The sequence below is a fragment of the Punica granatum genome, chromosome 8, assembly GCF_007655135.1.
Source record: "Punica granatum isolate Tunisia-2019 chromosome 8, ASM765513v2, whole genome shotgun sequence".
Lineage (NCBI taxonomy): Eukaryota > Viridiplantae > Streptophyta > Magnoliopsida > Myrtales > Lythraceae > Punica > Punica granatum.
In genome coordinates this window covers 7311991-7337357 of record NC_045134.1, presented here as the reverse complement: position 1 = coordinate 7337357, position 25367 = coordinate 7311991, and the positions used below count along the sequence as shown (strand labels likewise).

Here is a 25367-nt window from a genome sequence, read left to right as displayed (position 1 = left end):
ATAGCTTAAGGATCAGGATGGTTTACTTGTAGATTAAACTATTAGATAATTCATGATATAGTTAAATTCAAACAGGACCACCATCACCAGAGAATCGTCTGAGGATTATGTCTAGGCTCCCTTCTCGTCAACAGATAGGGACGGCCCTGAGTTGAGCTTGCTCTGGCCACAGTCGAGGGCTACCCTCCCTTGGTCCAAGCAGATCAGGTCTACATCAGGAAATAAAGGGACCAAGTTTTCATAGTACAGGAAAAAACAAAGGGAGAACAAGTGAAATAATCGGGACCTTAACAGTGATTTTCTGAAATCTCGACTTTCATTACTATCGAGTACAATAAATAGTGAGTTTATTTTGTCACTAATCACGTAGCCTACAATCTGACGCTGTACAGACATTTCTGAGCAAAAGAATGAATACATATTTACATCATCTGATGTAACATTTCAATCTCCGAAACCAAGAAAATTGACGGAAAAACGAGAGAAAAGGGAACGAGTTTGGAGAGCTCTGCCCTGCCTTCCAAGATCTCGGATCTTAGCCCTGGGTTGTAGCCGAGTATTCGAAGAGGAGGCGCTTGGATGGAGCAGATTGCAGGAGAACCCGTAGACGGCTTGTGAGCTGGTAGATCAAGGTCCACTGCATGGCCATCTCCGAATCCTTCATCTGCCTAACAATGGAGGCCTAAAAAGCACGAAAACAGGGAGAAAATCAATGTCAGTTTTCGATCGAAAATCATAAGACAGTGAACACGCTAATGCAGCACTTTCATGTCTCTCATGTCCATGCAACCCCAGGTTCCCGAAAGATATTTGCCGGTGATGCTTATCATTTTTACCGCATTTGATATCCATAATTAGCATCTCGAAAATTCAGCGCGCACAGCCGAAAACAGATGAACAGAGACACGAGGCTTACCTGGAGACGTCTCCCAAGCTGGACTTCGACCTCGGTACCGAATGATATGTTGCTTGCTATGGATTTGAGAGGATCAACGGTGGGGTCCACGGAGAGTAAGCTTGGGATCTGAGGAGCATACACTACCCTCCACCTTGCCTGGCCAAACTCCCCCTTGCCTTCGATTCTAGGCATCAGGGTTTCAAGAGTTGCAGTCGCGAGCTTCTTAAATGCGAGCTGCCCATCTCCTTCTAATATAGACTCCGCCAATTGACTCTCAAACACTCTTGCAGCCTGTGGAGAAAAGGAATACACCATCGAGGAGATTGTCACAAAGACAAGAACCAACGGAAGCAGAAATGAAGTCGTAGAATGAGAAAAAACTTAAGACATAAATGATATATGAGTTAACCTCAGTTGGTGAGAGGGCATCCTGCTCCACTGAACGCGTGGAGGTCACAAGCAAATTGTCCTGCCAGTTGCTTGCTCGGCTCTGAATCCGAAATTGCCACTCCGACCCCACCAGAGCCAAGTCTAACAATGGATCAAGTCCATGCTCAGGCTCGAACTTGGCTATGTTCAGATGCTCTCTTTTGAGCCTTACCTGCATGCAGAAATCACCGATCTTTTATCTTGAACAAGAAGTACATGAAAAGGTGGCTAAGAAACGCAAAACATACCTGAGTTGCGACGAGATTGACATCACCATTCTCAAACATGAGAATGCCTTTGGGCCTTATCCACTTGGGATGGGCGAGGCCATTAAGCTCGAGCTCGCCACTGACGGCGAAATTAAGGATCAAAGGATAAACAATCCTCAACTCCGGCCCCAGAATAAGCTTCAAATCGCTCAGGCGGACGTCTACTTTTGGTCTGATATTCACGAGATCCATGTCTTTCTCACCTTCAGCAGCTTTCACTGCATGGAACATCTAGAATAAGTACCCTTACAATATTACAAAGGAACCAAAATACCATTTCAATTACTGAGATGCACACTCGTTATAATATATAATTGAAAATGAACTTCTATAGAATTGAATTTGTTCCTATCCCTGGGAGATCCAAGGGATGTTCGAGAGGGAATAGGTCTTCCGTTTTCCTTCTCTTTGTCTCAAATCTACCAATACTTGGCAAAGATTCATACAAATGGAAGATCAATCAGCACAAGGAAAACTAATCAAATTGATGTCACGCCATTCAAGATTCATCATCCTGATGAAACTTGACAATGATATTACCTGATGGTTGAGGGAATCTAGTACTTGAAGAAGACGGTTCTGAGCTGAAGAATCGTGAAACATATCTTGAAGCAACCATACGGTTTATGCCGCCAACAGAGAGCCGGGATTGCTGCGTCGCAAGCCTGTTTAGAGGAGCAGCTCCGCTGCCCTTATCGTGGGGCAAGTATGCTTCTCCATGACTCAATTTGATATTCCCAGAAATGTTTGGTTGCAATATGGAACCTGTTATCTGCATCTGAGTGTCTACCTGTCCACTGGTCAAAGGAGAAAAAATTAATTCTTTATGAAGGTGTTAGGCATGGGCTGACGCTACTTGTGGACCCGTAAGAAGCTAATCAGGAAGAGAAAAATGAGACAGATGAAATACACGATGAACATAATTAGAAATTTTAATTATATCTGCACAAAAGTAAACACAACAAATGAGGAAGCATAAGAACACAATCACAAGCACAGCTATAGCAGGAAGTGAATTCATTTAGGCACCTTAATATATTCTTCGCTCGTACTTCCAGCACTTCACACTTTAAGTCAATTTTATCATCTGCAACTGCTTCACTTGTCCTGAGCGGCAGATTTCCTTTTATGAACAATTTTCCCCTTCTGCTGACCTTACTCTCCAGTGAACCAATGCACAATCGATTTGACTTCACATGAACTGTGCCACCAAGGTTTGTAAGGGGTTTCCGGAGCACTGGGGAAGACACAGATGCTCTGTGGAAAGAAGCGGAACCATCGAGCACTGGCTGCTCAACTGTGCCACGAACCTATTGATTTTGTCATAATGCAAAAGAATAAGTTACACAGATATGAAATGACAACAAATCAACCGATAAAATCGGATTAATTTACAAGCGCGCCACCACCCATCTAAAAAGCTTAAGATAGCACGAAAAGCAGAGGTACTGGGTTTAATATCTAACTCTTCCCATTATGTCAGAGCCTCAACACTGATTAAGGCCCCAGACCTGGAATTTAGCAAATGAAAGACTTAAGTGTATCCCAAACAAGGAGACCGGAAGTTTGACAGTATAATCAGCATTTCCTCCAATATTAATTTGAAATTGATGCAGAGCAAATCATAGGAATTTTCCTCATAAGAAAAGTATATCATATAACCACACGAAAGGGAATAAAGACCGATATGAATTTTTTGACTCTTGATCTTACCTGAAGCACGATATCAGCATTGCCATGAAGCCACCTGGCATGTGGAGACAGCGCTGTCAACAACATCATGCCCCCATCCTTGATATCAGCATCAACCCTCACTTCCCCAACATCCAAGATGTTCCAGCTTAAACCTTTGAGATTTTCTGCTAATTGTGTATCCCAACCCTCTTCGTTTCTGCCTCTCAAGAGTTTCTTTTCACCAGCTTCATCTGAAGCACCACGTCCACTTTCCTTCATCCAATCTGAGACCCAGGAAGGATCTCTTTTATCTTTATCAGCTTCAACGTTCTCTTCTTCGAGGATGTTGTTCTGGACAAAATTAACAGGAACACTGCCTTGAATGTGAACATGACCATTTTGAAGTATTGGTTCCAATTTTGCATTGAATAGAAAACGGCTTGTGGAAGTGAGGGAGGCGACAACTTCAGCTCGTCCCAAATCTATTCCTCCAACAGCACCATCAAGGAGTCTAACTTGAACATCACATTCTGGTTTTGCCAAACTACCCCTGAGATCTCCTTCCATGTGTAAAATGCCCTTAACAGGGGCAACTAATTGCCTCAGAGAATGAATGACTTCAGTGGCAGAAGATTCCATGAAATGAACGACAGCAGGAACTAAACTGACTGGGAAATTTAGAACAGCGAAATGAAGATTTGTCTTTGGGCCGAACACATTCCCATCAGCATGGACTGTTGCATTATCCTTCTGAATGAAGAATTTTTCCAGGCGCAACCCGTCATCATTGCTATATGCACCAGATGCTAAAACACGCTGAGTTTTGTAGATTCCCCATTCCCAATCATCCCCGTGGAAATCAAAGTCTGCCTGAAAGAAGCAAGCGACACAGAATAATTCATCAAATATTAAAAGAGAGGAACACAAAGAAATTAGTAGGTGGGCCCCAATGAACCTCGCTAAAGATGAACTAATTGAGTTCAACGTAAAGATCCACGAATTTCCATCCAGGTAATGCATTATGTTCCCAAGCTAAATGTCACAAATTATCCACAGTTCATTTTCAGCTTTTATATGTAAGGACACCGTCCCAACTAACTCCAGACATGTCATGTCGTCCTTAACATCCAGTGTACTAGAGCAATGTTTAGTTGCATGTTATGAATCCTCTGCAAGAGCATATTTACCATTGTGTCCCCATTTCCTCCACCACTTGCATCAAGAGAACCGCGCCAGCGGCCTTTAAGTTCGGCTAAGCCAGGAAGTGTTAGGTCTTCAAGGATTACTTCATTCAAGGGAGTATAATGCCCGCGTATCACCTGGCATCAAATGCATAACAAACACATTCATTTCATAATACTTGGAATTCGTTTTACTTACCAGCCTCTAAGGTTGGCATAATTGGAAAGATCTGGAAAACTGCAAATTACCTCAAGGAGATCATGTAGACTTTCAGCATATAATCCCACAGAATGCAAACTTTGAATGAAAAGGTCCTGCAAATTAGGAATCAGAGATTGCCCAAATGAGATTTATTTCTTCGAAAATTATATCACCTAATCAAAAGATAATAGTATCAAGTTTCAGAAAATGACCTGTGATGATGATGAGAAGGGGGAAAAAAAAAACTGAAGATACTAACTTAGATACATCAGCAATCGCATGTTTACAGCTCTATCTCTCTCTCTCTATATATATATATAAAAATATATTATTTTAACTCTCTCTCTCTCTCTCTATATATATATATATATATAAATATATTATTTTAACTTAAAGTATTTCCTAGCATTTACTTCCCAACCTTAGATGGAAAGAAGATTGGCAGGAGATATTCACGTTAATGATTCTAAGCGACCTGTTGAGAGATTCAAGAGGAATGCCACCTTGGATCTAAAATGAACAGCAGGATCTGTACTTCGAGAAACAAGTCTTGCAAGTGGAAGCATCTCAGCAACTTCAGCTTTAGGAACTTCAAGTCTCATTCTCCATCTCCCCATAGAAGATATGACACTACCCAGATGTCCAGTCATGGCCCGCTTCAACAATCCACCCCTTCCATTGCCTGCAGTACTCCGATCTCTGGTGCCAGGAAGGACATATTCGCCCTGAAGCTCATAATGACTGTTGGTTTGTTCTAAGACAGTTTTCTCAACTGTAATCTACAAAACCAAAACAAAAGGTGTGATTTAACAATGAGGAGCAACTAGACCATTCCTGACACTAACGAAAGCAAATGATTTGTGATGTATTACAATGCTTTTAAACATATGCATCATTCTATTCATGAATGATAAACATTTTTGCTCTTGTTTTAATTGCAAGCCTGGTTTATCATTAGGTTTACCAAAATTTGGAAAATGAGAACCAATGCAGGTGAAGTTAGTACCAGTCAAAAGTTGTTTTGGGTTAATTCTGGTCTAAATCCTTAAAAGGGAAGGTCTTGGAAACAAGAGACTAAGATGCTCCATTCCGCTATTATAATTGGTAGGCACTTCCTTTGGCCATCGATAGCTTGTCTACTGCGGGTTTCAACTCGTGAAGAGAAAAGGAAGTAATTTGAGGAAAATTTATCATGCTTCATTTACTGATAGCTTGTCCTATAAAGTTTTGAAAGCATGAAGAGGAACCAGTGATAGCCATATCATGGATTCGTGGGCTTATCTGAGAAAAGCAAGAATGAGAATCAGGTACTAACAACATCTCCACTCCATCTTGCAGCCACGTCCAGGGCTTCACCAAGCACACCACTGAATTTTGGCCGAAGTACTGATAGAACTCCATGACCTCTTCTTTTCTGAAGATTAAGCTGAATTTCTGCCTGAAATCAAATCCACAGCTTAGTGTTGGAGGAACAGATAGAAAACAACAAGCCTGTCGTACAATAGTCAGCAATCTACTTTAAGGGATAAAAGGTAGTGCTTACATTACAACATAGCAAAGAAGAACAGGTATATTAGTGTCGCAGCTACCCAAAAAAAAAGAAGAATGCATACATAGAAAAATTTAACACAACTAAACAGTAAAGCTTACCCTCTGAATCATTCCTCTAAGTGAAGCCAACTCTAACTCATCAAGTGGCAGGTGGCGTACCTGCATTCAGAAGAAACAGAAGTACAAAACCTGAATCCCTTGATCTCCAAAAATGCATGCTGAAAAGCTAATAAGTAATAAGAAGCAGTAACCAATATTTTACCAAGAGATGCCTAAACTAGATTTACCTCCAAGTTGGCAGACTGTAGAGGCCTAAAGCAAACATTGGCTCTTAGCTGCCCCTTTTGTAAAGAGAAGGACCACAACTTCCCATTTGGTAGGTTCTCCTCACCTGTCTGTAGCGGGCTCACTACCTCCACCGCAAGACTTTCATCTGGTCTTCCTGTGGTGTCCAACTGCATAAATAGACATATTTGCACACTATAAGGAAAAACAGAATTTCTAGCTAAACATAAATATCACTTTAATAAAGTGTGTTATTCTATATGTTAATCTACCAGATAGGTTCAAATTCAAGAACCCTACATGGCAAGCTTCAACGCAAGCTATATCTCTTGAACAAAATATGGCATCTCTACCTTGATATGTTCTCGGGAAATTCTCAATAACCCTGCCAACTGAGGCGCCAGCATCAACTGATTCAATTTGAGACCGGAGATTGAAACCTCACCAGCAAGGTGTTTACTGCTTCCTTTAACTGCCGTTTGCAAATCTTGTTCATTCTTAAGCCCACTGGAATGAGCAGATGGTTCAGAAACCTTTCCCTGAAACTTTACCCTTCCAGTTGCCTTCAGATGCACTGGTCTTGGAGAATCAAAAGGATAAGAAGATACCCAGCTAAAGAATCCAAAATTACGCATGCGTAAATCGAGCTCAACTCCTTCAACAGTAAATGGCATAGCGTTTGTTGCATTAACATCTCTTTTCTCAAGCCAGTAATCATCAAGGTAAGAAGTATGGACTTTCGAGTACAATTCAAAAGCAACTGATGAAGAATTGATGGTGATATACTCATGCGAGATTATTATGTCTCCTCTAGCATCAATAAAAGATCCCTCGGCTTTTGGTGCAGTCCACTTGATATCAAACCTCCTGCGACCACAATACCATAGTATGATCACGTGAAGCATAATGAAAATCCATAAGTAAATAAAGGAAAAACCAAAAACTACGAAATAAACAGGAATAATTTTTTTACGGTCTTAAAAGTGATCCAGAAAGCTTCGTCTCTCCGCTTAAATCTCCCAACTTCAGTGGCATTAGATGAAGATATCCGGGAATATATCGTTGCAAAATTTTCTCAAAGAACATATTTCCGGACAAATTTACATCCATGGCAGTTTCATCCAACTCTCCCTGCAAAAATTTGTTCTCTCATCAGGAATAGAGAAGACTCAACTCACATGTCATCCCAGCACACATGTCATCCTTCAACTTATCATACTATTCCTTTGTTTCCAGAAGTAAAACTGATGATAACAATAATTCTTTTTAGGACATACATAAGAAATATGAAACTAAAAACTTAGAAGAATTCGCTCTCAACTAGCCTGAAAATTACAGATAAAGTTGAAAGCCCAATGTAACCAAAAAAGTAGAAATTAAGAAATAAAACCAGCTCTCTGCAAGGCAACAGAATATGATATACCATATTTTGTATTTAATTATCTATTCTAAATAGAATCAATCTAAAATTTTCAATGACATAAATCAAAAGAAGGATGAGTCTGTAGCAAGCAGGAAAATACCTCTGGACAAATCCATGCATTCCCAGCCCCTCTTATTTCACCACCATCCACGAGACTAGCTCTAATTCCATAAAGGTCGGCAACCTATTAAACACAGTACGTTGTAATCCAAAATTAAGAGCCGAATTGTTGCACAGAGAAGAGTAACCTCGTTTGACATAGATGGAAACTGAAATGAAGTTTTCAAACTTAGAAAAGTGGTCTACTAAGGCCTTTATAAGATCAGAAAAGTGGAAAATCCTCGGTCCTCTAGTAAGACAGTTTTCATGCTCAGTCAGTAACATGCTTTTCCACTTTTCTGGAAAATAAGGAAATGTGATCCATGTACAGGTCATTGATTTCTGTAATCTTACGCAGTTGTCAGTGTTGAAGGTAAAGTTGGCTGATAGGTATGAAAATGGAACTCGATCAAATGCAGCCACCGCACCAGCCTCCTTGTTTTTCATCATTGCTTCATATGCAACAGATGAAGGAATCTCAGGAACAGGATGGGCTATTTTCCTAGAAACAATTCCACTCCCCACAAAAGTAGGGGCATCCAATGGACCTTGGCAGTTGAATACGGCAGTTACTGAACCAGCGAGCTGTATCCAAATAGAAACAATTTAATTGAAAAGAAAAATAAAGAGAATAACCCAATCAAAGGTGCAGTGCAAGGAAGTGCTTTTAGGATGGCCTGTTTTTTGCTCACTGGAGCAGAATTGTAAAATACATCCAATTTAGCTGTACTTACAGGAAATAGCAATTTTCTCATTTTAAATGTCTTCATCAGGGAATTGACTTCCACAGAAGGAACCTGTAAAGCAAAGATGACATTTCTCATTAAAATGTGGAAACAATGCTTTTATGTTATATGCCCCAAGAACTTGTGGCAAAACATGCATCAGTAATCCAAGATACATCTAAAAGAGACTCACATATTTAACTATTTTAATTGAAAGAAATTTATCATTGACTGAAATATCAGCCGAGTACTTGGAAGATCTTTGACAGACAAATAGAGACAGATAAAGCTACGCAAGACCATTTTACGCCTCCATATATCACTCCAAGAAAAAAAATAATCTGAAAAGAACAAACATCCTTACATGACCATGTAACTAACTAGCAGTTTTCCCAATGATGTTGCACCATTAGTATCTTTATATGAGACCAATGGAATGTCTAAAATCCACAATGATTTGATATATAAGGAGGGTAAAAGAAGAGCAGCTCTGATATCTATGCAATGTTCGCTCTACTGTAGATACAAAGAGACTATGAAATGATATCTAGTTTACATTATAACAGATAAATTACATTATAATAAATAAATAACTCTAGCCAGATTAGAAAAGCAATGCTGATAAAGAAACATGTATATAAGAGAAGATTTATTCCCCAAACAGATTTCTTGTGGATATAAGATACATAAAAGCAACAAACAGCTAAAACAATGGAACAAATTAAAATGAGAGAATAAGAAAGTGGAGAAAAGGTGCTAGGACTGCCAACCACATTCAAGGGAACACAGTAATATGAAACTTTCCATACCTGACACATAACATGAAACTCCCCTTCATCAGGATGAATGCCAAAATCTCCAGAAGCTTCTAAAGGAACACTTCCAAACATTCCACTCGCATTGTGTAAAAATATTCGCTGACCACGGAAGCATAAACTTGCCGAGACATCCTATATACATCAGCCTCTATTTGTTATGTTACTTTTGGAAATAAAAATGATTTCCATGTGAACATGATTGATATTAATCAAGATGAATCAGTGTAATCATCAAAAGGTAGCTACTTGTGAATCAAAGAATGCATGAAGTTATTCAAGACTCTGGATACATATGAACTAGAACAAATAGTTAAAAAGAACGTATATTATGGCTATTCTGGGCTTGGGAGGATAAGATCTCTAGGTCCCTTGTCACCCCAGAAGCATGATTATTGACTCTTTTATCTTCAAAGAAATAAATGGAGCAAATTATCTTCTTTTCTAGGCATCAGTCCTCAGACAGGGACAATTGGATACTTCAGCTAATAAATTTGATGCGTATAACTAATTATCTTCCAATCACGCCTCTCAGACTACTCCCTCTCATTTCCACTTTTCTCAAAGCTATTTTCAATTTCAAATAATCCCTATTCTTTTGCCAGTTTCAATATTGGCATAATTCCTATTTTAGTTCAAGTAAGAGGACAACTCAAACATGAAACTTCCCAAACTTTATTCCTAGTCTAGCCATGTGGAAACATGTTAACAGCATAACTTTACTTGGTAACAACAAATAGGACAACAAGAATCAGCTACGCAAGAAAATTAAATTTGCGAATATTGCAAAGGGTGAAATGTGGACTTACCAAAAATGCAGATGGAGCATCATTTATCTGAAAAGCCAATCCTGACACATCAAGCTGCCCATGAATATTCGGAAATGTTTCTCCGCTTGACATGCAAATGTGAACCTGCAATATAAGACTGCATATCTCAACTATTTCATTCACTGCACAAAACTCTACAGAGAACGAAAAACATGGCATCTTGTATCCATCATTCGTGGCTAATTCTACTGGAATTTATAATTCCATTCACCCACTAGCTTTCAAGCTGAAAAGATTAGCATGACGAACGGCATTTAAATCTTGTGATTCTTCCTGTCCAAGAACATATCAGATTTTGCAAATTAATAAATTAAAGAGGTTCAGACCCACCAATAACCTGAGTGCCTCAAATCCAAGTACTCTCAGGAAGAACATGGTCCATGTGGTTGATACACTAGGACCAGGTTACACAATATCTTTTATGTGCATAAACATAATTACAAAACACAGTATATGATAACGATTAACAAAAGGTGTTAAGTGATCTACATCTTCATGCTAGTATTCACTGAAATAGCCATTCAAGAGGAAAGATGGATCTAAAAAAACCAAGAAGAGCGTCACCATTACAGAAGGAAACTCAATATGACCATAGTTAGAAAAGCACCTCACCAGTGGCTCTCCCTTTGGACCATGCAATTGGGATTTCTAATATCCTCTCAAAAAGCTGCGCAAAAGTTCAGACAGAATATCAGGAACTTATAGAACCACGTCTTTTGAAGGCAGACTTGTATGATCAAAGAGACCTCCTGTCCACTAACTTACTGGAACAAACAGGTGAGCAATCTTTAGATTAGTGTGCCACTGTTGCTCAATACTGTCGACAAAAACATCAGCAGATAGCCATCCACCTTCTTCAGACGTTGCATCTGATCTCCACATCTTACAGTTTCCGTTCAGCTGAACATGGACAAGGCCATAGTTTTTCTGAAATTTAACATGCCCATTTACATTCTCCATCTCCCTACATACAGCACACCAGTTAAAAACTGAAAGTCCTAGAATACAAAGATCTACACTTTCTTTTCTCGAAGTGCATTATAGAGATAATTATAAAAAAGCCAAAACCTCGACAGATTTAAATGACAGCAAGAATCCACTGATAACCTTGAACAAGTAAAGTAAATATTTTTATTAAGGTTAGACCAATGTGTAGCATAATGCTGCCAACATTTGTTAGCACAAGAACATCTAGTTCTCTTGTAAAAATGTCCTATCTCCTCAGCTGACTAAAAATTTACTGAATGTAAAATTTACCATATTAAGAGGACATGGAAGTTTCCATACAAACATCTCATCATGTTCCCATAGATGGTAAGAAATCAGACGGCCTCTAAAGATTTAATACAAACATTTCTTTTCTGGTATATGACAATAATTGTCCATTATATCGATGAGAACCACTCCAACTGCCTAGCAAATTTATCCCTGTGTGACAGAAAACTCAATCTTTCTTCACCACTTCCCTAGCATAGGTAACCTAAATTCCAGAAAATCAATTTTTCTTCTGCTATCTCTGATGTGCTAAGGCAACTGTTAGCTAACAGATCCCATGCAATGTTAATTAAATTACAGCCAGAAAGATGCAAGCAGACTTGCATCAATTCCCTATATAATTATAATACCAGCAGACATTACCATCCACCTAAACTACGATGTAAAACTACCAAATCGATCTCCAAGCATCTTTCTTCAGAATCAGTAATTCTTGCCTACATACAGTATTACTCCAATGTCCGTGAACTACTTCAACTAAAATATTTCCATCCACAATTGCAAGTCTAACCAACGAAAGGGTACTCTCACATGACATATGCATTTTCCTCTCATCTTTTAAGTAAACTATCAGATACAAATGTGGTGTTTCGTGATCCATCATTGATATTCTACAGTGGAACTAACTAAACTGTTCAGCATCGCATATTTTAATTTAATGATCTAATAAATGCTGCAAGTCCAGAGAAGCAAAGGAGCAATAACAATAGATGCTGCATGGAACCTAAAGCCTTTACGACTTCTAAAATCTAAGTAAAAGTAAATTATAATTCAGTAGATAACGCTCACCTAGGCTCATTGTCACCATAAGCAAGAAGCATCAATGATCCATCTTTGAAGTGAACCGAATCCAAAGTCACCGGAAGCATCTTACTTATGCCTTCATTTTGTGATACTTCTACACCATCAACAAGTTCAGCAACTAAATCTTCAAGTTTCGGAGCGATGTTTGACTTCAACTTTTGAAAGGAGCCAGCAAGGAGGTAACGTAATTGCTCCTTTACATTTTCAGGAAAATGAGAAAATTTTCTCTGTGTATGCCCCTTTTGATCCGGCCCTTCCATTGAAAGCCAGGGTAGGATCTTAAAAGAATTAGAACTTTGGGATGCCTGAGACCTTCTTTCACTCTCTGATGCATCACCAATGTCTATTAGTTGATTCGCATCATCATCTATATCGTCACCCTTAAGCTCAACATTCTCACTTGATTGGTTTGCTCCATCAGTGATAGGCGAAGGATCATGTGGAACACTGTTTAGGGATCTACTGTCATCTCCAATAGTTGTAAGAGGTTTGGTTCCTGTAGGTTCTATATGCATTTCGTTACTGACAACAGCCTCTGAATGTCCTTCGTAACTTGTTTTAGTGGTCCCAGCATTGGTATCTTCCTTGTTATTTATCGAAAGGGTATCGATCTCCATAGTATCATAATTTCCTGGTGATTTTGACAGCTCATTTGTAAACCCCTGGGACAGACCCTGGAAATATGAAGCTGCAGCCAAGGCACTACGATCGAGCATTCTTCTTTTAGCAACTATACGATTCTCAGAGATCTCACTTCCATTAGCCTTCCTCTTCAATTTTTGCTTTCTAGTTCCTTGGATAACTCTAGGCCAAAAACTCAATCCTGACTCGGGCATTTGTACACCAAATGATTTCTCCAAATCTGCATGCTTCATATCATAGTCAGAGCCAGTGTCCATACAATGGTGATCTCTCCAATGCATCTTTTCATCCATGCACAAAAAGGATTCGGCGCTCAGCTGTTTTGCCAAATGACTCGCATCCTCTCTAAAAGAATCATCTTCAGATTGACTGATACCTTTCTCGGAAACTATGTAGCCACTCACAGCAGCTTGCATAGCTGCGTCATCCCGTTGTTTGGCCCAACGAGCCCCCGCTTCCTCCCTGGCAATCCTTCTGGTTCGTGTACGATAATCAATCCCTTCCTCACTGGAGAGGTGCCTCTGGTGACTGCCTTCTGAGTAAGGTATGCCCAACCAAGTGTAATCCTTCTTTTGCACAACAAGTAAACTCGGGTGAGACATCACTGCATCTATGACAATTTTTCCCCTCTTTAAACTAGCAAAAGGCAGAAGACGAAGTTTGACCGTAGGGACCTCGGCGCAAGAAAATTCTTCCGTGTGAGGACCGAATGAGCATGACTCCAAAGTGATGCTTAAAGGTGAAATCCGTCTAACCTTACCAAAATCAAGTTCGCGCTGAAACTGTTCACCTAGTATCGAACAAACAGAAGGCAAAAGCTTGGATTCCACAAAGCCCTTGGCTCTTGTCTGCCCATACCATACCACCAAGCACACCCCGGATATCACAGCTACAAACACGGAACACCTGAATAACAGAAGCCCCTCATGCCACAACGGACTCAATGACTTCACCAAGGCCCTGCTCCGAGTCAGAGGTTCCTTGACGGATTTAACGACGAACCCACTTCTCGAACCAATGTTCCTCTTCAGCAGCTCCACGTTCCTCTGAAAGAAATGCGAGAACCAGACTGCCCGAGACACCCAAGGGTTCTGCTTTGAGCAGGAGCATTTCCTGGTAGCCATTCTTAGGTTGTGCCGCCTTCTCCCGGGGGCCACGGAACAAATTCCACCCTGTCTTCCATCAACAGAGCCATAAAGAGACACGCCAAGAAATGGGCTATGAAGAAGAAGCTCCCCACTCATTGTCGACAGCTACGTACGTCGAGTCCCACCCACCCCCAACATGTGTCTCACCTGCTGGGGACCAAGAACAGAGCTCTCAGTCCCCCAACAAGAATCTTACCAAAAAGGATGCACCCTTCGCAACCATTCAGAAACCTGCGGAGCGTGATAAGACAGAAACCCAATCAGAGCCCCGGAAAAGAACTGGAACAGCAAAGGGGATGGAAGCAGTCTCCGTGGCTGTAACAAATCGAAATCCCAGAGCAAGGTGGTGACAACAGACTCAGTCGAGCAACTGGGTCGAACCTGAACAAGAAGAAGAAACGGACGATGAGGAGGAGATGAAACAGACAATCCCTGTTAGCAGGAGATTCCTCTTCCGTTGCTTGTGAATTGTTGTTCTTCAGAGGGAGGCTTTGGCGTTTGCTTCGAACGCGGGCTGATTTTCCTTTCTTTTTTTTTTTTTTTTTTTAATTTACTTTTCCTTCAATTTCCTGTCCGATTCGAGGGGGAGGAGAGGAGGAAGAGGCAACGGGAGAGTTGAGGAATAGATGATATGCGTGACGAAAATGCCCTCGGAGGATCCACAAAATGACGAGTGTGACCTCGCTGGCAGTAGTCCTCCTTGCTCGTGGTGGCTCAACAATACTTCTTGCTGGGCTTAACTAAGCCGCCAGGCCGATCAGGCAACGTCTCCGCAACCAAATCATCGATGCCCGGTCGAGGCACCGTTCGTAATATATGCTCTGCCAGTCCCAGCCGAACACTTATCATTCATTACAAGATTGACCTTAACTCGGAAACACGAGATCAAAAACAGGCAGTTGCAAACTCTACTTTTTAACTCTTAAGACAGTAATAGAGATCTGGCATCGAACACTCGTCATTTGACAATGATTGGGTACCAGGTGCCGCCGCAATGACAATAAAGCAAAACACCGTGAGCTGCCATTGCGATCGTGCATACATATCTGGACAGGACAACTTAATGCCATTATGCCGTCAGCCACAACAGCATGGCCATCGCGAAGGAGCTCGAACTCATTTAAGAGAATTACACATACCCTTTATACATGGCCGAGGAAAAAAAAGAGTTTGATTGGTTTTGGCGCCTCCAGTCTATCTTAAAAAAGAAAGAATTCATCCACAACCCTGTCGGGCAAAAATGGATTCAGACACAGCAAAAACTGCCCAAAAGAAAACCTCAAGAAGACAAAAAAACCTTCTGGTCCCATGACATGTATACCGTCAACAGAAAAAAGAAAAAAAAATGAGCCAGAAAAGCCCAAAACTTGACAGAGGGGAAGAACATCATCACGTCCACACAGAGCAAATAGAAACTCAGCAAGAAGAAAGTCTTTCCATCTCTAATAAAAATGAAATCAGAGCCACAAAGAGCTCGCCACAAGATTATTCTCCATATGAATATGAACAGAGCAAGAAACTACATGTTCATACACAAGGTTTGCTGCAGCAGAATGGGAAGAGATCTCGGTTTCGATTTTTTTCTTCTTTCTTCTTTTGATCTTTTTCGTCGAATGATGTTTTCTATTTACCGCACGGGCTGCTGGTTGTAATGGTTCTTCTCTTTCTTCTTCGCCGCTGCTAGCCTAGCATTCCTTGCGGCGGCCTCCTGGGCTGCGGCTTTCGCACCGGAGTCCATCTCCTTGCCGGACTTCTTCTTCTTCATGGAGGCCATCTTCTTGAGCCGCTCCTTCATATCGACGGCTGGCCCCTCTCCCTCGGGTTGCTCTGTTCCAGCCCCAGCACCATCTGCTTCTGGCCTGTCTGGGATGGCCTCAGAGGTGTTGGGCTTCTCTTGGGGCTCTTTCGCCTTCTTCTTCTTCTTCTTGGTTTTGGACTCTCCAGGAGCAGTTTCCTTCTTCCCTCCCTCTCCATCGGATTCCCCGTCCTTCTTCTCTTGTGAAGCACCTGGAGATTAACAATATCATTCATTGTTTAAAATTCTGGCCATAAGCAGAGAGCACAGAATAACCCGTTCCTCACTACATCATGAACAGGATTAACTTAACACTAAATTACCCCAAGTCACTATGCAACTCGTATCACTTGAATAAATCTGCCAAGTATGTGTGTGATTGCATTATTATTAGCCCCAGCAAAAGAGCTGAATGAACATCTACTTAGCTTCATTGACAACGGGTTCAGGACGCTGAACAATCCTACTAGTGTGTTTGATTTCTGAGTTGAGTTCAGTTGAATTTTTATTTTAATTGATTTGTAATGATTGTGATGTTGAATTATGAGAAAAAATGTGAAAAAATAATGAATATTTGAGAGAATTTATTATTAAAAATTGAATTGAATGATTAAAAAATTTGAAGAAAAATGAAAAAGTAATAATTGTATTGTTGACTTTTGTTGCGTAGTGAGTAGAGTTAAAGTTAGAGCTAAAATCTTAAAATCAAATTATGAAATCAAACGGGCTTAATTCAACGAAAGACTTGTGAAGATTACCACATGCTTCAACTTGGCCATTACTATCTTTCTGAACGACACCAAAATCAGCCAAAAGAGCCTCAAGTTCTGCAAGCTCCTTCTTTTTCTTTTCTTTCTTAGAAAGCTGCCTCTCTGTTTCCTTTGTCGCAGCAGGAGTTTCAGCAGGCTTCACCACTGGTTCTGGGTGCACTTGAACCTCGGGTTCATGGTCATGCTCATCTTCAACATCATCATCACCCTCATCAAGTATATCATCCTCACTCTCTGTCTCCTGCAAACAAAAAGAACAAATGCAAAAGCTGTAGGAAGTGACCTTTGAGAACCAATCTTACGTTCAGTAGCCAATATTCAGAAAACCTCTACCGCTTCCTTTCTTACACTGGATCATCAGTTAAAGGGCAGTCAACTCAAAACAAACACAACCCAAAAGAAGCTGGCGAAGATGTATTGAAATGCAGAACCGTCATGTATCATGCAACCGGAAACAGATTCATCAATGGAGTAAGAATTGGTGCACAGTTTGAATGTACAATCTGCAAAACCTTCCCTAATACGATCCAAAGATCTAGGGAATCTTGCCAGAATTTTATGTTTGGCAACCAAACATGGCAATAATTGGCCATCAATAAAGACAGGAGGAAAGCGGTACAATTACTGTGGCATACTTACCACCCAACTTTCGACAATGAAAATGCCAAACCAGATGCCATTGACATGAACAGCATTATATTCATAACTCAAGGGCCACGAGATAGTCTAGTTGGCAATTAAATTATGGCCGGCCAAAATAAATGTTTAATTCAAGAACGGGCCAAGCCAATTCAGGAATCATGAGGTACCCATTGAATTGAAGTAGACAGACGCAATGAACCACCAAACAGACATGGTGAAGAGCAGTAAACACTCAAAATACCAAAAATGACCACAACCAGGAAATGCCCATCATTAGCTGCAGCAAACCATGTAAGTGATCGGGGAATTAATCTATCTCAAACAAATTATCCAGACATCAAATGACTACTATGCTCCAAAAAAATGTCAAATCGGAACAATCTTGTCGGTGAATTACTCAGACCAGTTCTTTCATAGTATAAAGCAATTCCTTTTATCAGGAGCAAGCGAATACGAAGCCAACGACAGCGCACCTCTACGTTCTCAGGCTGCTCCTTGCCATGAGGAGCCTGCCCCCACGCTGAAGGAGGCGGGGCAGTGGTGGCATAGTAATCATCATCGTCCTCGTCATCGACATCTGCCCAGGACTTTGCATTCAAGGGAGCAGGAGCCCAGAAAACCTGCTGCTGCTCGGGCTCTTTGGACTGGGCTGAGCTGGCTGAAGATTTTGATTTCCCGCTCTTCGATGCTCCCTTGTCCTTATCAGACTTCTTCTTCTTCCTTAGGGTCTCGAGGGCAGCAAAAACGTTGGTGTTGTTTATCACCAGCGACCCCTCGTCCCTCCTGCTGCTACCTCCGCCCACCATTTCTCAGTAAGCCGAGCTCTTAAACACCCACCGGAGTTCCACCAAAATCCTCGTCTAACACCAAAAAAATCCCGTGAGGCTCCCCGACTAAGGAAAATTGGATTAATCTGAATTTACAGGAGTCCGAAGGAACGGAGATCGGTTGCTGAGAGAATCCGAGGACTCCGGGAGATGATGAATCGATGGGGTTTGATCTTTCGACGAATTGAAAACAAAAACTGCCTCGTCAAAACGAAACCGACGTAAAATTGGACGCGGCGGGCGACAAATGCATCAAAACTCCTACGAAGAAAATCGCGAAAATCGGCAATTGGGATAAGGAAATCAACGGTCCGATGATTCGTTAGGAGAAGAAGGAGCTGTGACTGCTCTTGGAGACAGGGGGAAGCGGTGGAGGAGGAAGAGGAATTAGGGTTTCGATTGATCGAGGTCGGTAACTCAGTTGCAGAGAAGGATTAGGGTAAGGACAACGAAACGAATGGATAATGAAGTCAGGAAGAGAAGTCGTATTTATAGTAGAGAAGGTATTTTTTTCTTTTTCGTTTTTATTTTTTATTTTTTTCTCTTTCTTTTTTTGTGTAATTAATTGAAAATGATTATTATTATTATTATTATTATTGATTAATCTTCTTACCAAATTAAGATCGAGTGACAAAACCAAAATGGATCGACTAATGACTGTTAAGCATCCACCCAAATGTAATAGACTAAAATCAATGGGACACCATAAATTTGGAAATCAATGTAATGAGGACCCATGACATCGCATCATCGAATTACACGTGCCCGTTATAGTATCATGCCGAGAAGAATGCAATGTGCGTTACACCAGAACATGAAGTTGGATGGAGGAGCTTACGCTTAAGTTTTCCATCCATATCATTCGATAACCATGCTTCGTTTCTTATCCTAGTCACCGGAAAATTTCTAATCCTAGTGATGGTGTCCAAGTATATTATGTTTTTGTTCGAGTAAGACCGGTTCTGGCTTATTCTGTAGCCTTGGCCAACCACGAAAAAGATTGGACGAATCCGGATTTGAAGTGGTTACCCGGGATATTGTTCCTTTTCTAATGAATCAAACAGTACACATTTGGAGGGTAGCCGTAGTAAACACTAGACAATTTCATCTGTTTCCGGTCACTGTTGCTAATTAGTTCTTTGTGTCAAACCGAAGAACCGGAAGCGAAGCTCTATGCTTAATGGGATCCTTCCTGCAGTGCGTCCCTCTAGTCTCTCCGCTGGGCAGGTGCAGCTGAGGATGGCTCTTTCAATTAGATAAAATTCCTACCTCTATCTCTAAGATGTTCCGCAATGCCTCTTCCTGCCTGACCCATCATAAGCACAAAATGCCGCCCATTGGAGCAATCTGGTCAAGGCAAAGCAAAAACCACAACCTCCTCATCTCTTTTCATCCCCTTCATCTCTTATCATCGGCACGACACCATGTCATGCAAAAACCACAACCCCTTCATCTCTTACGTTACTAGATCTCAGAAAAGTCGAGCTAAAACTAGGAAGGAGTTGAGCTCCTATGCAGTTTGCATCTTGGTGCAGTTCTCGTAAAACTATTGTCAACAACGATTTTCGGTTGTAGATATGGACAAATAATCCGTGTCACAAGAGCTCAGAACAAAGGAATGGAAGGAAATTAACCGAGGAAATAAAAATTTTTGATTGAGCTGTTGAATGCATAATAAAACATAACTATAATATGAATATGCTATTATAGGTGTTTAAAAACATTTTAAAAAAAATGCACACTCATCCTTAATTTTCTTTTTCTAATAAAACGAGCATTCATCGATTCGTTTAGATTTATCTTCATTCGTTCAAGCTAAAAGGCCAAGAAAAGAAAATCGATTCCAAAATTTCCCTCAAAACTCTCAAGTACAACAGAAGTGGAAGAATGAGAAGTTCATTTCATCACATTCCTTTCTACCAAACTTTAATAGTATATCCAAAGCTCCTTTGCCGATTGGCGACTAATTATATATGGAATGATTGAAAACACACAATGAGAACAGTATACAGCACAAAAATTTTACCATTTCGCCATTTCCACGGGTTGCCCAGTTATATGCATCAACACGTACAAATACAGCAAAAAGAGAAAAGGAAGGAAAGAAAAGATAGAAAAGGGAAACAACATTGATTCTTTGTGAGCACATGCACAATATATTCGATATATAGGGACTGAGGGACAAACCTCGGGCTCCTCACTAGTGAACACAGAGTCATCACTTTTTCTCTTGTTGAGTTCTAAGTCGTGATCAATCTATGCCACAAAAAATAGGAAGACCATAAGAAAGAAAATCAATACAAAGAATATCTTGATCATCAGCCACCTATTCGAAGATATGCTGTTTAGGTACTTCAGCAGAGCCCCCTGTGCGCCCTCGACATTAGTTAGCGTGTCATCCATGTTCTCATCGATCCTAAAAGAGAGAGAAAGCAAGCAATAGACTTCTTGGCATCATCAAAGAAGGTATACGAAGCATGCATGTTTTTCAGCTGTTCAGTTACATAATGCAAAGTCATAATCAATTAATTCACGCACCCCATAACCATCCAATTGCAAAAAAGAAAGCATTTCACATATGCAGGTAAGTTCATCAGCCTTAAAGATTTCAAACTAAGGGTGCCTTCTCCATATGGCAATATAAGTTTGGGCAATCAAAATTTTACGGCACAATCACTACAACTCATAAAATAGATACATGTCTATAAAACTAAGCAAAATTGAAGCCAGGTCCATTCGCCCACAACCATAGCAAGTGGCAAGTACCTGATGGCAATCTCTCCTTGTTGAGAAACTAGGGTCGCAAGCTGGTTAAAGATGCTGCCCAGCTCATGAATAGTGGACTCTACATTTTGAAGTGCTTCAGCTCTACTCTGCATATAGCTATCTTGCAACGGAACCATCTGCTGTTGCTGCTGTTGCTGCTGTTGTTGCTGTAGCAAGGGCTGACTCTCCCCATCACCTGGCTTTCTGCAAAGAAAGCGATCGTTTGATGCATATCAATAAAAACTTCAGAGAAAAGTGCTTATTCAGAGATAATCATCCACAAGTTCCAACACGACATGGAAAAAGAAATGGCTGCACGTGAAATACAGAACCTACAATCTTGCAGATTTTCTGTATAATAGTAGTTTCAAAGTATCATCAAAATCTTCCCTGGGATTAGAATATCCATTAGGAAAGTTAGATAATTTCAAAACAAAGGAAAATAGTTGTCAATATTTGCAATTATCCCATATTACATTTCTTGCTTTAACGAGGTGGCAGGGTCTGGGCCACCCACTCCTTCAGTTCTGGCAGAAATAAAATTAATAGTAATGATAAACACAACAAATTGGTTTACAAAACATAAAGGTAATGTAGACTTGATTGAACAAAGAGAGCAACAAGATGACCTTCAAACAACTAACCATGCAACCAAATAACCTTCTACCTTGGAAATAACTGGGATGATGAAGATGACCCATTAGCCCATGGAGGAGGGGGCGCTGCTGAGGAACTACCAGTTGACTTTGCAGCTAGAGGACGTTGACGAACGAAAGGATTTGTGGATTCCTTCGTTGCAGTGGAAGAGAATAATTGCCTTCTATTCTCGTGAACTTTCAAATTCTTCAGAAAACCAATAGAGGACAATTATCATCAGCATATGATTTAATAATTAATGCATTTATAAAAAGCAGTGATAGGGAAATAAACTCTCGACTGAGGAGGAAACACCAGCATCTATAACGAGAAGACCAAGGGCAAAAGCAGACGACACAAATTGTAGACTACCTCTGTTCGCATGGTTAGAACGTCTTTGAACTCTTTTGTGGCGCTCATCAAGCGATTCTTTAGGTCATCCACAACAGTGGTTGAATGACTTGTAGTGTCACTAGAGATACTGCCCTCATTCCGAGAGTTGCACAAAAGCTGAAGATCAACCACCGCAGAATTCAGAGCAGTGATATCCTGCTTAATAACAGCAGTAAGCTCCTGAATTTCCATTGTGGGATCATCAAATACTGAGGTCCGCTTCGCCACTGTAAACCAAACAAAATCCTGATCAGATAAGATTTTGCAGCTTTGCCAGTTAAAGTCTTTTAAGTGACCTTGAAGGTGAATGTAAGCACAAAATAGCATCTAAAAAAAAAATTCTTCCTCAGAAAAACATGTCATTTTTGCAAAAGCATCACAGTTGGGCTAGGCTTTTGGTAAAGATGAGTAGCTAGCATACACTACCCAGTCATAAATTGCAACATATTTTATCATTCTCGAAACGAATAAAGGACAATGCACTTTGAAAAAGTTTAACATTGTTGTCATCAGCAATTTAAGAGATTATAAAAGAACTCTATAAGGATGCAGCATTGCCTCAATAGTCAATATGCAAAAATTATACTCAAGACCTGCCACCATTCGGCAATAATACGTTAACACATCAGCCTACTTTCAAAATGATCATGTAGATCTCAGATAAATTCGCAAAGAAAACACTGTCCATTTACTTCCATCCTATCATACAGTAAAAGTTAAAACATCTAAAGGAAATGTGAAGGCCGTATGACTAAATTCATGCCCATCCAAGAAGTCGTGTTGCGACGTCCACACCCACATCCCAACACAACCATGACGATAGCAGTCTAAAGCTACAAGCTCAAACTAAAGCTCCAGAACTTCCATAGTCCTTAATGGATGCTTAAGAATCACGTACAAAAGCCTGATATACCCGATGATGGCTTGCATTCAAGGCACAACCTCAGGTAGACTAAACAGAACAGCATTTGCAGGTATGATTACAGCTGTATATACTAGTGGCTCCGCACTGGTTGGCTGATATTCTTGATTCCTAAGTAGCAATAACAAATGAAATGGCACACTAACATCGTTAATAAAAGCTACTACCATCGCAAATATTCTAGACCAATGAATCAGAGTATCTAATCAGTATCAAATTCAATTCCTGTACCAATACCAGCACATTGCGATCCCAGGGATCACATTCAGAAGCTCCCGCAATTCAGCTCAAAATACTCACACTTTGCTAGCTTCGAAAGCTTCTGCGATGTCTGATGTATCCCGAAACCGATCTTCGAAGCCCTCCGGTTGAACTCGGACTGCATCGCGACAGCCGACCTCTGCTCCTCCGACTTCGAGCTGCTGCTGCTGCTGCTGCTCGGCCCATTAGGCCCTGATCCGGACGAGAACGACTTCTTAAGCCTCTCCGCTATGCCCTGGAACTCCTGCGTCCGATCTCGAAACGACAATTGGGCTGTTTTCACAGGCATTTTGAGAGTTCCACCTCGAGCTTCAATGTCAGAACCGACCTGATCAGAACAACACCACAGCAGGACACGATAATCAGATCAACGAGCTCTGAATCACTCGAACCAATCGAAGCAGTCACCCGCAGCTTCTGGTGGCAGAATTGCCTTACAACTGCAATCGGCTGAAGCGGCGGAGGGGGGATCCCTGGCCCGGGAGGCTCGACGATGGTGGTTTCAACCGATGAATCGGACAAATCCGAGCGGAATTGAGAATTAGGGATTGAGAAACCCTAGATCTGGAGATTGGATCGTTTCGGAGGAAAATGCCCTCTGGAGATGATGAAATAAAATGAAAAATGATTAATTGGGGGATTTTGTGTCGACGAGGAGCAGGGCCCGCTCTCTTGGAACAGTGACGTGGCATGCGAGCTGAAGTGGCAATTCATCTGTCGGTCGGGTCGGGTTTCCGGCTCTTCGGATAAAAAACATAAAATTTAACAATAACAAAAAAAAGAAAATAAACAAATAAATAAATCTATGGTCGAGTCTAGCAAATGGATCCGAAAAAGAGAAGATAAAAGGAGCACACAGAAATCTTCATCGATCAGAATTACATTCAAATTTATTGATTGCGAATTGGGAACGAGTGCAAGCGGCAAATTTTAACAAAATGTATTTCGATTCATATTACGTGTTAGAACTATATAAAGCTCCGAGAAGATGTGCTCTGACGCGTGTTGGGAGCAACCAAGCATTGAAAGTAATGTCCACAGTATTGGTACCATATATTCCTTCCTTATCAAACACAATGTTATGTTGTTCATTTGCATAATTTAATTTTAAATACAGCTATAAGAGGAGGAAAGAGTTAATGTTGCGTTTGGTTTCATAGTATGATTTTAAAATCAGATTTTGATTTTAAAAAAAAGTGGTATAAGTGGGGCCCACCCTTTAACTTTGTATGAATTATGTTGTTTTGTTATGGAAAAAAGTGGTATAAATGGGGCCCACTCTTTAACTTTGTATGAGTCATTTTGTTTTGTAATGGGTAGAGTTAAAGTTAAAATTGTGATTCTAAAATAATATTCTAAAATCAAACAAGAACTTCTGTGGATTCCTAAACTGTCGTCAAGTCATGGTATGGACCGACATTTGCTGCCACCCTTTGCAAGTCTCGGATTGACATTACACATTGATTCCCCTTCCTAAAACCATCATGCCCACGACCTTAGTAACTACAGGGAGAAGTCAAATTTTGTTTCTCTATGCTGAATGACGATTACCCTTGAAGCGTTGCTATATCCTCCTAATTATTAATCTAAAAATTCTCATGATTCAAAATCTCACTCCCAATATTCAGAGTCTATTCAATAGATGTGGATGAAATTTTGAATTATGAAGATTTAGGCACACCAATTTAACATCTTTTTGTTAATCGTGTGATAGTGCCCCTTACACTTAATAAATAAAATATTGTTCACTAAAAGAAAAAAGAAAAGAAGAAAATTATACATAAAGTACCTCACTCTATTTAAACTCATTGAAAACTAAATTTAAAAGCAAATAATCTCAAAATATTTAAATGATATTGTAAAATTCAAAACTATCAACTTACTTATTTTAAATAAATGATCCATACGGTATTATTTTAAATATCGGATTACCTAAATTATCGAATAATATATCTTACATATATTATGTCGTCCCAATTATTTTGTCATTATATATTAAAAGGTACTGCTCATATGAGCAAATATTATGTGCATGTAGATCACCTACTTAGTTGTATAATAACTAATTAGAATGTCTGAAAGTGAGAATTAATCCCAGAATAGGT

General features: G+C 40.3%; 3 protein-coding genes across 5 annotated transcripts; all 3 read right to left on the bottom strand.

Annotated features, from left to right (window-relative positions):
- Window positions 1-271: 271 nt before the first annotated feature.
- Window positions 272-14829, bottom strand: LOC116187744 (protein TIC236, chloroplastic). 2 transcript variants are annotated; one of them, XM_031516667.1, is made up of 24 exons: window positions 14632-14829; window positions 12446-14481; window positions 11147-11345; window positions 10989-11048; window positions 10361-10465; window positions 9546-9686; window positions 8746-8808; window positions 8366-8596; window positions 8013-8096; window positions 7463-7620; window positions 6843-7356; window positions 6492-6659; window positions 6304-6363; window positions 5969-6091; window positions 5157-5432; window positions 4701-4766; window positions 4458-4589; window positions 3310-4140; window positions 2626-2906; window positions 2137-2393; window positions 1576-1814; window positions 1308-1499; window positions 917-1189; window positions 272-682 (listed from the first exon to the last, which is right to left on the bottom strand). In XM_031516667.1, the coding sequence occupies exons 2-24, from the start codon at window positions 14344-14346 to the stop codon at window positions 536-538; spliced, it is 6501 nt and encodes a 2166-aa protein (XP_031372527.1). In that variant the 5' UTR covers window positions 14347-14481; window positions 14632-14829; the 3' UTR covers window positions 272-535. The 2 variants fall into 2 exon arrangements, with proteins under 2 accessions (XP_031372527.1, XP_031372528.1); XM_031516668.1 differs by having other exon boundaries at window positions 12446-14829.
- A 704-nt stretch (window positions 14830-15533) lies between these two features.
- LOC116187746 (neurofilament heavy polypeptide-like) lies at window positions 15534-18756 on the bottom strand. The gene is made up of 3 exons (XM_031516671.1): window positions 17931-18756; window positions 16804-17056; window positions 15534-16257 (listed from the first exon to the last, which is right to left on the bottom strand). Exons 1-3 carry the CDS (start codon window positions 18261-18263, stop codon window positions 15878-15880), a joined length of 966 nt encoding a protein of 321 aa, XP_031372531.1. The 5' UTR covers window positions 18264-18756; the 3' UTR covers window positions 15534-15877.
- Window positions 18757-20291: 1535 nt separating this feature from the next.
- LOC116187745 (syntaxin-32) lies at window positions 20292-23885 on the bottom strand. 2 transcript variants are annotated; one of them, XM_031516670.1, is made up of 6 exons: window positions 23696-23885; window positions 23302-23590; window positions 22059-22306; window positions 21718-21893; window positions 21051-21254; window positions 20292-20700 (listed from the first exon to the last, which is right to left on the bottom strand). In XM_031516670.1, the coding sequence occupies exons 2-6, from the start codon at window positions 23549-23551 to the stop codon at window positions 20541-20543; spliced, it is 1038 nt and encodes a 345-aa protein (XP_031372530.1). In that variant the 5' UTR covers window positions 23552-23590; window positions 23696-23885; the 3' UTR covers window positions 20292-20540. The 2 variants fall into 2 exon arrangements, with proteins under 2 accessions (XP_031372530.1, XP_031372529.1); XM_031516669.1 differs by having other exon boundaries at window positions 23701-23884.
- Between the last annotated feature and the right edge of the window lie 1482 nt (window positions 23886-25367).